This window comes from Oncorhynchus mykiss, chromosome 28, assembly GCF_013265735.2.
Source record: "Oncorhynchus mykiss isolate Arlee chromosome 28, USDA_OmykA_1.1, whole genome shotgun sequence".
NCBI classification, from domain to species: Eukaryota; Metazoa; Chordata; class Actinopteri; order Salmoniformes; family Salmonidae; genus Oncorhynchus; species Oncorhynchus mykiss.
Window position 1 is genome coordinate 25287220 of NC_048592.1, and position 17290 is coordinate 25304509.

Genomic DNA, 17290 nt, shown 5'->3' on the forward strand with positions numbered 1-17290 from the left:
GTAGTAGTTCATAAAATATGTCTGAAGTGCCCAGTGCCCATTGTCTGCTTTGTTTATATATAAATAAATAAATATGTATATTAAATATATCTATTTCGTTCCACTTATAGCAAATACTTCTAGGCCACATTAGATAAATAACTATCAAACATATATAAAACATTTGTACTTCCCCTCCAAGCATCCTCAAATGATTGAGCCCACATGCGCTTTTACGCATGGTTTTACTAGTCCGTACTGCATCAGTCATCGCAGTGAAAACCTTTTCTAGTAGATTAAACTCCAACCTTTTATTTTTCCCCACTTTCATCTCCGGACAAAGCCCGCCCCCTTCCTCTTCGCCCGGGGCGCGCGCATTCATGCAATATAACCGCTTTCCTCCCTCTTTCCAGGCGAGGCATCGCGAATACAGATCAGGATAGTCAATTGACTTTATTAACCTTTAAAAGTGACTCTGCCAGTTTGGTTAAGGTCTTTCCTGCAGGGTTGGAACGAATTTGTAGGCTTGTATTTTGTTGCATTTATGGTGCTCTTTTATGATTGTGTTTCGATATCTGATATTATTCTCCCCAATTTTCTCTGTAATCTATTCGTGTCGATGCCTTGTTTAGATAGATTAGACAGCCTTGCAGATATTCTGAGATAGGCCTATGAACCGGATGAAGACATTGTAAAAAGTCAGGACCAGCAAGGCATAATAAAACGTTGCAACAAGTGATGTTAAATTGTTATTATGGGCACAGTATGATTTACAGCCTATTTATTTTTCAAATATGCCAAACATCTGAATGAACTAAAAGTAATTGTTTTGATGTGTTATCTATTTCAACAGAAATAGTTTAGTGTTATGGAAGGATTATTCTAGGTATTTTGCTTTCAGTACCTGGACCTCATGTTACATTATCATCCGCATTAGCAACATTATCTTATCCATAATGACTACATCAACTTATAAACTCAGTGCAAACTCAACTGTTGATAATGGCATATCTGAAACGTTTTTTCTCAAAATATGACTTTCCTTTTCCCCTCTTCTGTGTGTCTGTGGAAGTAGTTGGTCTTGTTGTTTTCTTTGTCCTTTAAAGCTCTTAATTAGAATATGAAAAGGCTGTTTTGGGTATGAGGACTGTGTCTTCTGGCCAAATATTGATTAAGTAGGTGTTTGTAGAGGCGATAGTTGTGGGAGAGAGAGGACTGTTGCTCTCTGCCCCTTTCTCTTCGGCCTCCATTGTTGGCTTCCCTTAAGTGCCGAGATCAAAGCTGCTCCGTTTAGATTTATTTGTCTGGTAAAAGGCCACTGCAGAGTTCTGTGGCTGGGATAAAAGTATCTATACTGGGACTGGGTAGCTACTATATCTGCATGGTATTACAGGGAACCTACAGCATTCTGGGAAAAGGATGCCCCCAAGCAAATTGGAAATGTTGCGCTTTTAATCAGGAAATGAATCTGATGTTGAATGATTCCACTTCCTGTTTAACTGTAATAATGAAGTTTAGCGGAAATAAAATATAACTATATACAATTGATTTACTGCGTATCCTTAATTAAAATGGTTGTGTTATCATTATAAAAAAACGGTTGTACCTTGTACTAGAAGTAGCAGTGAGAGGCATTAGTACAGGAAATAGTAAATACATAGTATCTTTAACAACAAATTAATGTTGATGAAAAAAATATCTAGAAACATATCCACCCAAATCTTGCATTAGCAAGTTCCATAAATGATACTGGCATGTAAAAGTGCCTCCAAAACGGAATAGATTAATCAATAAATACTATCCCAGTAAGTGGCTCCTAATTAATGACACCGTTCCTCTGTATAGTCTGTATGACTATATCACCAATGACACTCCTTTAGCCTCATTTAGCTAAGTAAAAGTAACCAATTTCATGATAGAGGAGTGGCCTTCTCTTACAGATTCCATTTAAAACGATGGGGGAGAGAGAAGAGAGGAGGGAGGGGAGAAAAAAAGAAAATACAAACAGTCAAAGGGATAACTTCTCTTAAAATGGAGTCCTGCGGTGCCAAATTGAATAAGCCCAGTTCTTTCAAATCTGCCATGGTGAACGCAGTCAACATGTAATAATAATTGGTTTCATTGAGGCACATTCCAACAATCTGCTCCCATTCTCCTGGCTCCATTGTCCTGGGGCAGGCATATAGCCAGGGGACAGGAGGAATCAAGTGCTGACAAAACATGAAAGATTTAGCTGCTTTTGTCAAAGAAACTGAGTAGGACTTTGTTTGTGTAAATAAAGTGGGGAAAATGGCTCCCCACTACTTTGGCATGGACTGAGAGAGAGTAGAGGTTGAGAAAAAGAGACAGAGAGCAGAGAGAGAGAGGGATACAGGGAGAGAGAAATATATCAATTACGGAGAAAGTGAGACATTTTTCAATGTAGCATGAATACACCGTAATATGCATACTTTGCAAAAATTTGGTTGATGTTTAATCATATCATTGACTGATATGATTTGTCTGAATGTATATACGCAAACCATATAAACCAATTAGAACGTTCCATAATGCCTATTCTCCCAGGGCATTTAGAAATGTCAATAGACCCATGTATATCACACAGTCAGTCAATAATAGCCTAGTACAAGCTCAGGTCAGGAATACACCGATACCCCCTCAGATAGAACAGGGAAAACCATCAGGGAAGATGAACAGGGAAAACCATCAGGGAAGATGAACAGGGAAAACCATCAGGGAAGATGAACAGGGAAAACCATCAGGGAAGATGAACAGGGAAAACCATCAGGGAAGATCAACAGGGAAAACCATCAGGGAAGATGAACAGGGAAAACCACCAGGGAAGATAGACATTGATTTTCTGTATTTCTTTAATGTTGTGCATTTGTCAACGGTCCATGCGTTTTTAAGCTGTTTTAGTGAATTAAGCAGGGGGATTGAGAGAGATGGGAGTCTCCAGTCACAACAAACGAAAGCCTCATTGCAACCAATGGAATGTTTTCTACAGGCTACTTTCCATCTCTGCCTCCAGGCAGAGCAACAGAGAAATCCTAGAGTAGAGAAAAGCTGTATTTTGACTCTGTGTGTGATCCATGGCTGTCTCCCTGCCTGGGTTATAACTACTTATGTAAACCCAACTGAACTTGGCCAGTGGAACTGTACTGTTACAATATGCCAAACCAGAAATCCAAAGCCACAATACCTGGAATATAGCAACTGTTTCTAGGAGATTGATGGAGGGATCAGGATTCATTCCAGGGCTAATAGTTTTTAACCTCAGTGATAGATTAATAGTGAATGTATCCTAGGGAATTTGGTGTTAGTTGTCCTACAAGCTTTCACAGTCTCACGTCAGAATTAGTCCATCATCCATGTTTCTCAAATTTCAAATTTGTCCAATTTTGAAGTGTTTAAGGTTAAGTTTAGGCATGAACTCACATTCTTAAAGTTAGGCATTAACTCTGAATGGTTAAGGTTAGGCATTAACTTTGAATGATTAAGGTTTGGGATAGGCTTAAAACCAAAATATAAAAAACAACTTTCTATTGCTGGATTTGAACATGCCACCTTCGGAATCAGAGGAAGACGCTTATGCTTATTCCCCTCTACCATCCCTGTCCACAATGGTCTAGCACAACCCAAACCTACTTGAAGGTAACAGTGCTTACTGCCAGGTTCCACCTAATCTCTTATGCTTATTCCCCTCTACCATCCCTGTCCACAATGGTCTAGCACAACCCAAACCTACTTGAAGGTAACAGTGCTTACTGCCAGGTTCCACCTAATCTCTTATGCTTATTCCCCTCTACCATCCCTGTCCACAATGGTCTAGCACATCCCAAACCTACTTGAAGGTAACAGTGCTTCCTGCCAGGTTCCACCTAATCTCTTATGCTTATTCCCCTCTACCATCCCTGTCCACAATGATCTAGCACAACCCAAACCTACTTGAAGTTAACAGTGCTTACTGCCAGGTTCCACCTAATCTCTTATGCTTATTCCCCTCTACCATCCCTGTCCACAATGGTCTAGCAAAACCCAAACCTACTTGAAGGTAACAGTGCTTACTGCCAGGTTCCACCTAATCTCTTATGCTTATTCCCCTCTACCATCCCTGTCCACAATGGTCTAGCACAACCCAAACCTACTTGAAGGTAACAGTGCTTACTGCCAGGTTCCACCTAATCTCTTATGCTTATTCCCCTCTACCATCCCTGTCCACAATGGTCTAGCAAAACCCAAACCTACTTGAAGGTAACAGTGCTTACTGCCAGGTTCCACCTAATCTCTTATGCTTATTCCCCTCTTCCATCCCTGTCCACAATGGTCTAGCACAACCCAAACCTACTTGAAGGTAACAGTGCTTACTGCCAGGTTCCACCTAATCTCTTATGCTTATTCCCCTCTACCATCCCTGTCCACAATGGTCTAGCACAACCCAAACCTACTTGAAGGTAACAGTGCTTACTGCCAGGTTCCACCTAATCTCTTATGCTTATTCCCCTCTACCATCCCTGTCCACAATGGTCTAGCACAACCCAAACCTACTTGAAGGTAACAGTGCTTACTGCCAGGTTCCACCTAATCTCTTATGCTTATTCCCCTCTACCATCCCTGTCCACAATGGTCTAGCAAAACCCAAAACTACTTGAAGGTAACAGTGCTTACTGCCAGGTTCCACCTAATCTCTTATGCTTATTCCCCTCTACCATCCCTGTCCACAATGGTCTAGCACAACCCAAACCTACTTGAAGGTAACAGTGCTTACTGCCCGGTTCCACCTAATCTCCCAACCTCCTCAGATATGAATGGACGTTGAATACTGACTTGAATCACGGGTGACGTGTCTGAATGTCACCACAAGTCAAACAAAGAAACAGCTTGATAGTCCCATATTTATATGTTTCATGGCAACTTTCCCCCCCTTGCACGAATTTCCTTGTTTTCTTGGATAAAGTGATAAAGATAAAGTTAGTGATCGTTTAAAAAAAAAAGTTGTAGTTTATTTTTTACTTCTGCAGTGTGTTGTCGTTTCCTGCAAACCATTTAAAATATTGTCAGCTGGTTAGTTAGCGACGTCCAGATTCTGCTGGCTAGCATTTTTAGAGAATGTAGCTATGCTAGTGGCAACAGATTGCATCAGTTAGTGTTGCATTCAAAAGCATCCCCCCCCTCCTATTCACTTCTAGATTTACTCCTCTCACCCTAGCTATACACACCACATTCACTTTAGCCTACGTCACAGCATCACTCTCAAGACTGGCTTATCTGCAAGTGAATGGCTCTATGCTTCATTATTGCTTCTTTCTCCACTGGCACCCTCATTGTGATCGGCATGATATAATTCAAAGGACAATTAATGAATGCAGGGCAACTTTGAAGTGAGGGAGCGGGGTCCTGCCCTGGACCTGCCCCTCGTTGCTGATAGACTCCGTCACATTCTCCCCACTGCCCTGAGAGACAGTTTGAAGTGGCTGAAAGAGAAAGAGAGAAGAAGAGAGAAGAGAAGAGCGACCAATAGAAGGTTAAGGAGAGGAGTCCCTGTATAAAAAGAGCTCTCTATTTCCTTGGAAATATTGGCCAAGCAAAACTCTGTGATGGTTGAGGATAAAGGAGTTGGAAGAGAATGGAGTCGGGGGGCCGAGGGCAAAGGGACTCCTGGCAAAAAAGGTTCGGACACAATGAGATAGTTAATTGAGTAAAGCCAGACAGCGTTGTCAATCACTTAACTTTGTTTAGCCAGGCTTTTTTGTTGTTGAATAGCAGTTTAGTTCAGCGTAGAAGGGAAGGGACACGGTAGAAGGGACTCTTTTTAGCTGTCTTCTCACAACATTTTTTTTATCTGCAGCTGTTTTTTCATCAGTATTCGTACATCTCAACTGTCTTCGACTCGACCAATCTCTCACTTCTGTGAGAGAAGCTTAGAAAAATCCCACAAATGTCAAAATGTAAAACTAAAGAAACCTGGACAGACAGACTAACCAGTAAAGGGAGAAACAGAAAGAAAGAAAGACAGACATCACAGCCAAGAACATTTGTTATGGAAAAGAAGAGAAACCTAGGAATGTGATGGTGGTTGAACTCTCTGGCCGTTCACTGCCTATGATGTTTTGTGGAGAGGTGATGTTGGGCTGTAAAGGGGTAGGTAGCCCCCATCCGCCCCTCTCCTGTCCCCCTCCCATCTCCGGCAGTACATGGCAGTGTGGTTTGGGCAGGGTCAGAGGGCAGCTTGGGGTCACTGCCTGTTAAAACTATCTCCTCCTCAGGAAGAGAGGGTTAGAATAATGTTTAGTTCACCATGACAGCTAATGGACTCCCGTTCGGTTCCTCTGGGCTATAGAACATATTACATAGACATCCTATATTACATGGAAATCCTGCATGGATGTGTAATGCTAAAGTGAATTGGAAGGATGATGGTGATTGCTTGGTGTGAAACTGTGAGAGTAGGCCCACTAGGGTCATTATGCACCTGGGGAGCGGGTGGCTTGGGCGGCTGGGCAGGGGTTAGTCGGTACTGGGGGGGGGGGAGCGTGTGGCAGACTGGCCTGTTCATGTGGCCCTGCATGGGTGCTGTGCCGCTGCTTTGTCCCTTCTCTGGGGGTGGCAATGCCACCGTGAAACTGTCACCTCACTCCACCCCACTGGAACTAAATAATAAGATGCCCCACACTGGGTCCACATAATGTCCTGCACAGGGCCGTTTGGGGCTTTTTGTCACTTCAGCTATATTAGAGAGTGATACATCTTTTTAATGTCACATCGCTGACTCTCTTTGTGTGTGATCTCTGCAGCCAGCTCTCCCATATCTCCCTGTCTACCATTGTCTTCCCCTTTCTCTCTCTCTCGCTCTCTCTCTCTCTCTCTGTCTCTCTGACCATCTCTCCATCTCTCTATCCCTCCTACCTCCCTTCCTCATTCCCAGGCAGCTGGCACAGACTCCTGGGGGCTCCTTAGAAAGTCAAGTGAGAGCCAGGCCCCACTCCGCTCTTCCTCCCCATCCTCCCTTCTTTCTCCCCACACTGTTAACTCCAGCTGGGGTCAAAAGCTCTCAGTTAACCATTATGCCCCGTGTGCATCTGCTGGGTCTGGCCCTAGCTTTTCCCTGTCACGCCTCCATGGCCATGATGTACTGTTTTATTCAGTGAGTAGGCCAGTGAGTCCTACTCTCTGAAAGGGCCAGATCTACTTCCCTGGGCAAATAGCTAGTTTATTTGTCTCTTCTGCCTTTTGTTTTGGGTGCAGAGGAACACATGTCAGCAGCTCAATTACCCTCTATAGTAAGAACCCCTAGAGGATGGGCTGCCCGCCCCTACGACCGTTCTCGTCATAAACAACCCCATATGGCCCTCTCTCTAAACCCTTTCTCTCTTTTTCTATTCCTCTCTCTCTCGCTTTCTTTCTCTTCTACGTCTTTATGCTGAGATTGCAAAAGCAGAGAGTGCACAGGTTGTATTTTAATGTGTGTGTGTGTGTGTGTGTGTGTGTGTTGCTGACTCTCTCTCTCTCTGTGTATCAGTCACTATGTGTGTGAGTGATGTCTCTCCTCATATTGACATCTCAGAGTAGGGTGGAGAGTTGAATGCTTGCCAGGGTGTCTCTTGTCTTGCCCACTGTACTCTACACAGTCAACAAAGCCAGTCCCTATTGGAGGTCTGGTCTGTGTGGAGGTTTTCCTCTATTGTTAAATACAGTTCTACTGCAGGTGATCTTAATGGACAGAGACAGCTTGACAGTTCACATCTGTGTGTGTGCGTGTGCGTGTGTGTGTGTGTGTGTGCACTGCCTGTCTGCTCCCTGGATTGATAAAGCATTAGTTTAGCTCACGTTTGTGTATGTGTGCTTTTTTTTTTTGTGTGTGTTCCCAAGTCGTGTGTGTGTGTGCTTGCGTGTGTTTGTGCGTGCATGTGTTAGAGCTGGTTTCTGTGTGAACAGCACATGAATGTCTGTAATAGTTTAAGAGACAAGCACTGTCTAACACAAACTACCTATTTAAATCTATCTCTCTGTCTATTCTTACTGTGGCACTCTGCCATCCTTATGCAATGTTTCCTTTATCTACTGGCCTTGTCCTGCTTTGTTTAAATGTCTATTTTACTGGGTAATTCAACAGTAAAACCATTTTTTCCCCATTGTGGTCAGAGACACAGCCAAACTGTTGAGTATTTTGTAATCTCAGCACCCTGGTGCTTTAGCTCCAGCGTAACATTTGATTTGGGTGTTGAAGTGAGGAGGTCGAGGCCTCCCTTTGTGTGTTTACTATCCTCTTCTCCTGTTTGCTGACGAGAATGTGTGGGAACACTGTTGTTCCGGGTTCCTGCGCCTGCGTTCCCCTCTCGTCCCGATCCTCCGTCGGAACGTGGTTGGTCTTCTCATACTCAAAAGCTGTTGTGGCGAGGGGGGGGGGGGGGGGGGGGGGGGTGTATATAGAGAGCATGAGTAATGAGAAACAGGGGAGTGAATTGATGGAAATGGACGTGATGTAAAGGACAGTTTTAAGAATGAACGGCACAGAGCAAGGGAGTAGAGAGCATCCCCAATTTATCTCCCTCCTGTCCTGCTATCCTGGTTCCCTCTATAGCACCCCTGAACCCCTGCCCACATACACTTTTCTCCAGGTGCATTCAGCTCCCCTCTCAGTTACCCCCTCTCTCAACCCCCCCAACCCCCATCCCTCCTCCAATCACCATGCCCCTCTGGGTTTAGGTGGAAGGTGGGCGCTCCCCTGCTGTGCCCCTCCACAGCCCCCAATGGCCCCTCTCTGGCCCTCTTTGTGCTCCCCCCCCCCCCCCTCGACTCCCTCAGCTCCCCCAGCCCCCCACTCCCCTGCCGGGCAGGTGACAGGGCCCTGAATGCGGGCCTGGGCAGCCCTGATGAATCCTACAGATGGAGCGTGGAAATTGACCCAATAGAGCCCTGCCAGGCCTCTCCCCTCTGCCATACAAAGGAACCCAGACCACATCACTCCCAAAGAGAGAGAAAGAGAGAAAAAAAAGTCAGGAGGATGACAAAAGTAACACTGTCATTTGCCATTAACGGAGTGGCCGTGATGTAGAGTTTCCGTGGCAGTTACTAATAATAAAAACAGGGAGCGAAGAAAAAGAGAGAGAGAAAGTGAGTAAAAGAGGAATGCTCCACCCCCACCCTGCAACTAACATGATACAGTGCTGCTGGGGTGCTTTATGAACTCTCACTCTGTCGTTGAGTCTCTCATTTTCAGCTCTAGCACTCTCTCTCTCCTTCTTTTCTATCTCTCTCTTCTCTCCTTTAAGTGGTAATGACTGTGAAGTTTGTTTAGTCTTTTTCTTGTTTATCTCTTGATTAATCCGTTTCTTGTTTTGTGAATGATTTGACTAACAAGTCCAGTGGCTTTTGGGGCATAATTTGAGATTAGAGGGTAGTATCCAAAATACTAGTTTGTAGTTTATAAGTTGTAAATGTAAAATTCATGGCTGAAAAAAATCCTTCACTATACATTTTTTCAGTTTTCAGTGAGGCTTCATGCTGTGTTCCAAGCCTCTCCTCACCCTTGCTGCCAAAGTACCACAAACGTCCTAGCCAGACCAGTATTCGAAATCACGGCTGAAAACTATCTGCCCTGATGGATATTTGCACTTTACGTCCAACAACTCTCCCATGAGTCTCTCTGTTCTCAATGCTCTGTCCGGTACCCCTGGTCTGAATCTATTAAAGAGCTCTTCCCGGTGTCGGAATCTTGATTTTGGTGTTCCAGAGCCGGAGCAGAATTCCCCGAGCTAAAATCCCCGTGTAATGCCTGGACGGGCCTTCACTGGCAACCAGCACAAGCATTTCCTGCTCGGCTCCAGGGGCTGGAGCCGGAGAGACGGGAGCCCAACTCGCCTGCCTGCCTGGCTCTCTTTTTAATTAAACCTCCTAAATCTGGAGAGGAAAGGAGAGAGGGAGGAGAGAGAGAGGAGGGGAGAGGATGAGGAGGAGGGGAAAGGAAAGGAGAGGTGAGGCGAGGAGGAGGGGAAATGAGAGGAGGAGGGGATGGGAGAAGAGAGGAGGGGAAAGTTGACGAGAGGTTACCTCCATAAACCATTCTCTCTCTACTTCTCTCTGTCTCTTTCCTCCTCTCTGATGCCTCAATGAGAGACATGCAGTGGAATTGATTTGGGAAATACTATCACCAGAACATAACTTTATTTGCCTAGGAGCACAGACTTGTGGCTCACAGAGATCTTTCCCATCTTCTGTCTGACTTCATGATTAGATGGTCTCAGGCAAGGAGCTCAAGGGAGTGGAGTTTAACCCTTTCTATCTGTAGCCATCTGCATTGGAAACATTGTTATAGAGAAAAAGCAATGCGTGAAATCAGAGGTCCTAGACACAGCAGATGCATGTGTGGGTGTGAGTGTGTGTATACATTTTGTGTGTGTGTCGAGGGCATTGCATGCACGTAATGGCAAACAATGGGTGGCTGTCACGCTAGTTTGAGGAGCCTAATCATTATTTAATAGACGGCTAGCCTCCCCCCATGTGCTGCTTTAGTTGTTCAGTCTCTCAGCCTCAAGCCTTCATTCACCTCTCTTCTGCTGAATTAGGCCTTAAAGGCCCTCTGTCTGTCTGTCTCTATATCCCTCTGTCTGTCTCTATATCCCTCTGTCTGTCTCTCTATCCCTCTGTCTGTCTCTATATCTCTCTGTCTGTCTCTATATCTCTCTGTCTCTCTCTCTGTGTCTCTGTCTCTCTCTCTCTGTCTCTCTCTCTCTGTCTCGCTCTCTGTCTGTCTGTCTGTCTGTCTGTCTGTCTGTCTGTCTGTCTGTCTGTGTCTCTGTCTCTCTGTCTCTCTCTCTGTCTCTGTCTCTCTGTCTCTATGTCTCTCTGTCTCTGTCTCTCTGTCTCTCTCTCTGTCTCTGTCTCTCTGTCTCTCTGTCTCTGTCTATGTGTCTCTGTCTCTGTCTCTCTCTCTCTGTCTCTGTCTCTGTCTCTGTGTCTCTGTCGCTGTCTCTGTGTCTCTGTCTCTCTCTCTCTGTCTCTGTCTCTGTCTCTGTCTCTCTCTGTCTCTGTCTCTGTCTCTCTCTGTGTCTGTCTTTCTCTCGGTCTCTGTCTCTGTCTCTCTGTCTCTCTCTCTGTCTCTCTGTCTCTCTGTCTCTCTCTGTCTCTCTCTGTCTCTGTCTCTCTCTGTCTCTCTCTCTCTCTTTCTCTCTCTCTCTCTCTCTCAATCTCTCTCTCTCTCTCTGTCTCTTTCTCTGTGTCTCTGTTTCTGTCTCTGTGTCTCTGGCTCTCTCTGTCTCTGTCTCTGTCTCTCTCTGTCTCTGTCTCTGTCTCTGTCTCTGTCTCAGTCTCTCTCTCTGTCTCTGTCTCTGTCTCTGTCTCTCTCTGTCTCTGTCTCCGTCTCTGTCTCTGTCTCTGTCTCTCTTTGTGTCTGTCTCTGTCTCTGTCTCTCTCTCTCTGTCTCTCTCTCTATCTCTGTCTCTCTGTCCCTGTCTCTCTCTGTCTCTGTCTCTGTCTCTGTCTCTCTGTCTCTGTCTCTGTCTCTCTGTCTCTGTCTCTCTCTGTCTCTGTCTCTCTCTGTCTCTCTCTCTCTCTCTCTGTCTCTGTGTCTCTGTCTCTGTCTCTGTGTCTGTCTCTCTCTCTGTCTCTGTCTCTCTCTCTCTGTCTCTCTCTCTGTCTCTGTCTCTCTCTGTCTCTCTCTCTCTCTCTCTCTCTGTCTCTGTCTCTCTCTCTCTCTGTCTCTCTCTCTCTCTCTCTCTCTCTCTCTGTCTCTGTCTCTCTCTGTCTGTCTGTCTGTCTGTCTGTCTGTCTGTCTGTCTGTCTGTCTGTCTGTCTGTCTGTCTGTCTGTCTGTCTGTCTGTCTCTCTCTCTCTCTCTCTCTCTCTCTCTCTCTCTCTCTCTCTCTCTCTGTCTCTGTCTCTGTCTCTGTCTCTGTCTCTGTCTCTCTCTCTCTCTCTCTGTCTCTCTCTGTCTCTCTCTGTCTCTCTCTGTCTCTCTCTCTCTCTGTCTCTCTGTCTCTGTATATTCTTCTGTCCCTCTGTCCAGCAGCCCTTAACTGAGCAAACAGATTAAAACCACAATCTGGGATAAATGTTTCATCCAAAATGGCACCCCTGTCACTTATGTTGGCAGATTAGGCAGCACCTGCCTGGTGATAGGCGCCTCTCTCCCTGCTTGTCTTCCTCTATAGAATGCTATCTCCACAGTGCGCCCAGCATGAATGAGACTAGAGGCCTAGGGGATATCCTACTTTGCCCTACAGGGATACGACTCCTTTAATCCGTGTTTAAGCAGACTACTGGTCTCACTGGGCTCTTTTGATCACCTTATGATCCACTGGTGCCTGTGGGGAGTTAAAAAGGGGTGTTCAGGATATATTTAAAGTGATCTCTCCCTGTGAAAGCCATAAGCTCCTAGTCATAGTTGGGGGAGAACTAGATATGTTATTCCCTGACCACAGGAGCTGCCCAGGGAAACTCTGGGCCTTAGTCATTACATTACATTGCAGGATTTATACCAAATCTTTGACACCTTTTGCTTCTGTGTGTCTCTCTAATAAAGGTGCAAGCGTTTACTTTACATTCCAAGTCTTCTGACATTTTGTAGTTCTCTTCTTCCCAAAAAACATAACAGCCTTCCTCATTTAGTTTTTCCAAACGGCCAATCAGAATAACCATTATGTGTTGCATGTTTGCAGCCAGCCACTCAGACGAGGGTTCGGATGTGGACTCGGAGCCGGGCCTACCACTGAAGAGGAAACAGCGTCGCAGTAGGACCACCTTTTCAGCCGAGCAGCTGGAGGAGCTGGAGAGAGCCTTTGAACGAACACACTACCCTGATATATACACCAGAGAAGAGCTAGCTCAGCGGGCCAAACTCACAGAGGCCAGAGTACAGGTTAGTGAAGACCAACATACACACATAGGCAGGAATACACATACACACACACACACATTATGGAGGTCTTTGTCCACAGTCCCATACAACCCCTCCAGACATCAGTCACGAGACATCAGTCATGAGTCAGCTGTACACACACACACACACACACACACACACACACACACACACACACACACACACACACACACACACACACACACACACACACACACACACACACACACACACCACACACACACACACACACACACACACACACACCACACACACACACACAGGACCCTACTGTGTCTTCAGTTATGAGAGTTTCCTGTTTTGACCTCTCTTGTAAAAAATATTCATACAAAGAAACTAAAATAGAAGCCTGAATTAGAAAGTCTTTATTAAGATAGATAAAGGGATTTCATTGGTTTATGTGCTTGATTTACACTAGTCTCTATGTAAACCCGTGACTGAGTTAGACAAGGAGGTGATGTCACTGTGGATTCACTGGGCTCCAGATGTTCATACTGTATCTCTACGTCTGTTCTGCTTGAGGCTAAAGAGCAGATACACACACACACACACACACACACACACACACACACACACACACACGCAGATTTTGTATTTTTCACAATAATTGATTCTCACATCTTTTATTTGATTTTTATTAGGTGTGGTTCAGCAACAGGAGAGCCAGGTGGAGAAAACAGGCAGGAGCCAATCAGCTGATGGCATTTAATCACCTGATCCCTGGCGGTTTCCCACCTTCGGCCATGTCGAGTTTGCAGCCCTATCAGCTGTCAGACAGCCCCTACCCTCCCACCTCCATATCACAAAGTGAGCACAACTTCACCTTCTATTTCTCTCTCTGATCTTGTTTTATACTTGCACACCAAAGCTCATATACAAATCACATTTACATTTGAGTAATTTAGCAGGAGCTCTTGTCCAGAGTGGCACTTACAGTTAGTGCATTCAAGTAGGGGTGGGAGGGCCAAGAGACCAGAGGTGGCAGAACAGAGTGCTCGGGTTGGGGTGTAGAGTTTGAGCATAGCCTGAAGGTAAGGAAGGGCAGTTCCTCTTGCTGCTCCATAGGCAAGTACCATGGTCTTGTAGTGGAAATGTTATCTGTCACATGCTTTGTAATCAACAGGTGTAGACTAAAAGTGAAATACTTACTTACGGGCCCTTCCCAACAATGCAGAGAGAATAAATACACAATGAGCAACAATAACTTGGCTATATACACAGGGTACTAGTACGAGTCGATGTGCAGGGGTATGAGGTAATTGAGGTAGATATGTACATATAGGTAGGGATAAAGTGACTAGGCAACAGGATAGATAATCAACAGTAACAGCAGCGTGTGTGATGAGACAAAAGAGTTAGTTCAAAAAGGGCCAATGCAGATAGCACGGGCAGCTACTTGGTTAACTATTTAGCAGTCTTATGGCTGTTCAGGGTCCTGTTGGTTCCAGTCTTGGTGCATCGCTACCGCTTGCCGTGCAGTAGCAGAGAGAACAGTCCATGACTTGATGTATTTGACTCAAAATCAATAGCCTAGCATTAATCCATTCCTCCTTTCTCTCTCTCTCTCTCTCTCTCTCTCTCTCTCTCTCTCTCTCTCTCTCTCTCTCACACACACACTCAATCTCTTTCTCTCTCTCCATCGTTCTCTCCTTGCAGTGTCAGAGCAGCCCAGTACGGTCCTCAGGCCTCAGCCCCTCCCCCCCACCTCGGTGCACCAGGGTGGGCTCAGCTCCTCAGCGGGGGCCCAGGACGGTAGTTCGGCCTACTGCCTGTCTTCTGGACGCCATGGCTTCTCCGGCTACTCGGAAAGCTTCGTGCCCCCGTCTGGCCACTCCAACTCAGTCAACCCCAGCATCAGCAATGGTCTTTCACCACAGGTCAGTTCACTGTTCAGTCCCGACTGTAGCTAATAGAATAATCGTTTATGACATTGAGCAGCAGACTATATTATCCAAAGAGACTGACATTGAGCAGCAGACTATATTATCCAAAGAGACTAACATTGAGCAGCAGACTATATTATCCAAAGAGACTAACATTGAGCAGCAGACTATATTATCCAGAGACTGACATTGAGCAGCAGACTATATTATCCAAAGAGACTGACATTGAGCAGCAGACTATATTATCCAGAGACTGACATTGAGCAGCAGACTATATTATCCAGAGACTGACATTGAGCAGCAGACTATATTATCCAGAGACTAACATTGAGCAGCAGACTATATTATCCAGAGACTGACATTGAGCAGCAGACTATATTATCCAGAGACTAACATTGAGCAGCAGACTATATTATCCAGAGACTGACATTGAGCAGCAGACTATATTATCCAGAGACTGACATTGAGCAGCAGACTATATTATCCAAAGACTGACATTGAGCAGCAGACTATATTATCCAGAGACTAACATTGAGCAGCAGACTATATTATCCAGAGACTGACATTGAGCAGCAGACTATATTATCCAAAGAGACTGACATTGAGCAGCAGACTATATTATCCAAAGAGACTAACATTGAGCAGCAGACTATATTATCCAGAGAGACTGACATTGAGCAGCAGACTATATTATCCAAAGAGACTGACATTGAGCAGCAGACTATATTATCCAAAGAGACTGACATTGAGCAGCAGACTATATTATCCAAAGAGACTAACATTGAGCAGCAGACTATATTATCCAGAGAGACTGACATTGAGCAGCAGACTATATTATCCAGAGAGACTGACATTGAGCAGCAGACTATATTATCCAAAGAGACTGACATTGAGCAGCAGACTATATTATCCAAAGAGACTGACATTGAGCAGCAGACTATATTATCCAAAGAGACTAACATTGAGCAGCAGACTATATTATCCAAAGAGACTGACATTGAGCAGCAGACTATATTATCCAGAGACTAACATTGAGCAGCAGACTATATTATCCAGAGACTGACATTGAGCAGCAGACTATATTATCCAAAGAGACTGACATTGAGCAGCAGACTATATTATCCAGAGACTGACATTGAGCAGCAGACTATATTATCCAAAGAGACTGACATTGAGCAGCAGACTATATTATCCAGAGACTAACATTGAGCAGCAGACTATATTATCCAGAGACTAACATTGAGCAGCAGACTATATTATCCAAAGAGACTGACATTGAGCAGCAGACTATATTATCCAGAGACTGACATTGAGCAGCAGACTATATTATCCAGAGACTGACATTGAGCAGCAGACTATATTATCCAAAGAGACTAACATTGAGCAGCAGACTATATTATCCAAAGAGACTAACATTGAGCAGCAGACTATATTATCCAGAGACTGACATTGAGCAGCAGACTATATTATCCAAAGAGACTAACATTGAGCAGCAGACTATATTATCCAAAGAGACTGACATTGAGCAGCAGACTATATTATCCAGAGACTGACATTGAGCAGCAGACTATATTATCCAGAGACTAACATTGAGCAGCAGACTATATTATCCAGAGACTAACATTGAGCTGCAGACTATATTATCCAGAGACTAACATTGAGCAGCAGACTATATTATCCAGAGACTAACATTGAGCAGCAGACTATGTTATCCAAAGAGACTGACATTGAGCAGCAGACTATATTATCCAGAGACTGACATTGAGCAGCAGACTATATTATCCAGAGACTGACATTGAGCAGCAGACTATATTATCCAGAGACTAACATTGAGCAGCAGACTATATTATCCAGAGACTAACATTGAGCAGCAGACTATATTATCCAGAGACTAACATTGAGCAGCAGACTATATTATCCAGAGACTAACATTGAGCAGCAGACTATATTATCCAGAGACTAACATTGAGCAGCAGACTATATTATCCAGAGACTGACATTGAGCAGCAGACTATATTATCCAGAGACTAACATTGAGCAGCAGACTATATTATCCAGAGACTGACATTGAGCAGCAGACTCTATTATCCAGAGACTAACATTGAGCAGCAGACTATATTATCCAAAGAGACTGACATTGAGCAGCAGACTATATTATCCAGAGAGACTGACATTGAGCAGCAGACTATATTATCCAGAGACTAACATTGAGCAGCAGACTATATTATCCAGAGACTAACATAGAGCAGCAGACTATATTATCCAGAGACTAACATTGAGCAGCAGACTATATTATCCAGAGACTAACATTGAGCAGCAGACTATATTATCCAAAGAGACTGACATTGAGCAGCAGACTATATTATCCAGAGACTAACATTGAGCAGCAGACTATATTATCCAGAGACTAACATTGAGCAGCAGACTATATTATCCAGAGACTAACATTGAGCAGCAGACTATATTATCCAAAGAGACTGACATTGAGCAGCAGACTATATTATCCAGAGACTGACATTGAGCAGCAGACTATATTATCCAGAGACTAACAT

The 17290-nt window shown here is 44.5% G+C and overlaps 1 protein-coding gene across 2 annotated transcripts in view; it reads left to right on the forward strand.

Annotated features, from left to right (window-relative positions):
* The window catches only part of LOC110508192 (paired box protein Pax-3), a 48200-nt gene that overhangs the window by 4194 nt on the left and 26716 nt on the right, over positions 1–17290 (forward strand). For both annotated transcript variants that reach the window (XM_036966582.1, XM_036966581.1), the window contains exons 5-7: positions 12635–12834; positions 13497–13662; positions 14512–14732. In XM_036966582.1, the coding sequence (XP_036822477.1) occupies positions 12635–12834; positions 13497–13662; positions 14512–14732 (587 nt within the window). The remainder of the gene's footprint in view (positions 1–12634; positions 12835–13496; positions 13663–14511; positions 14733–17290) is intronic.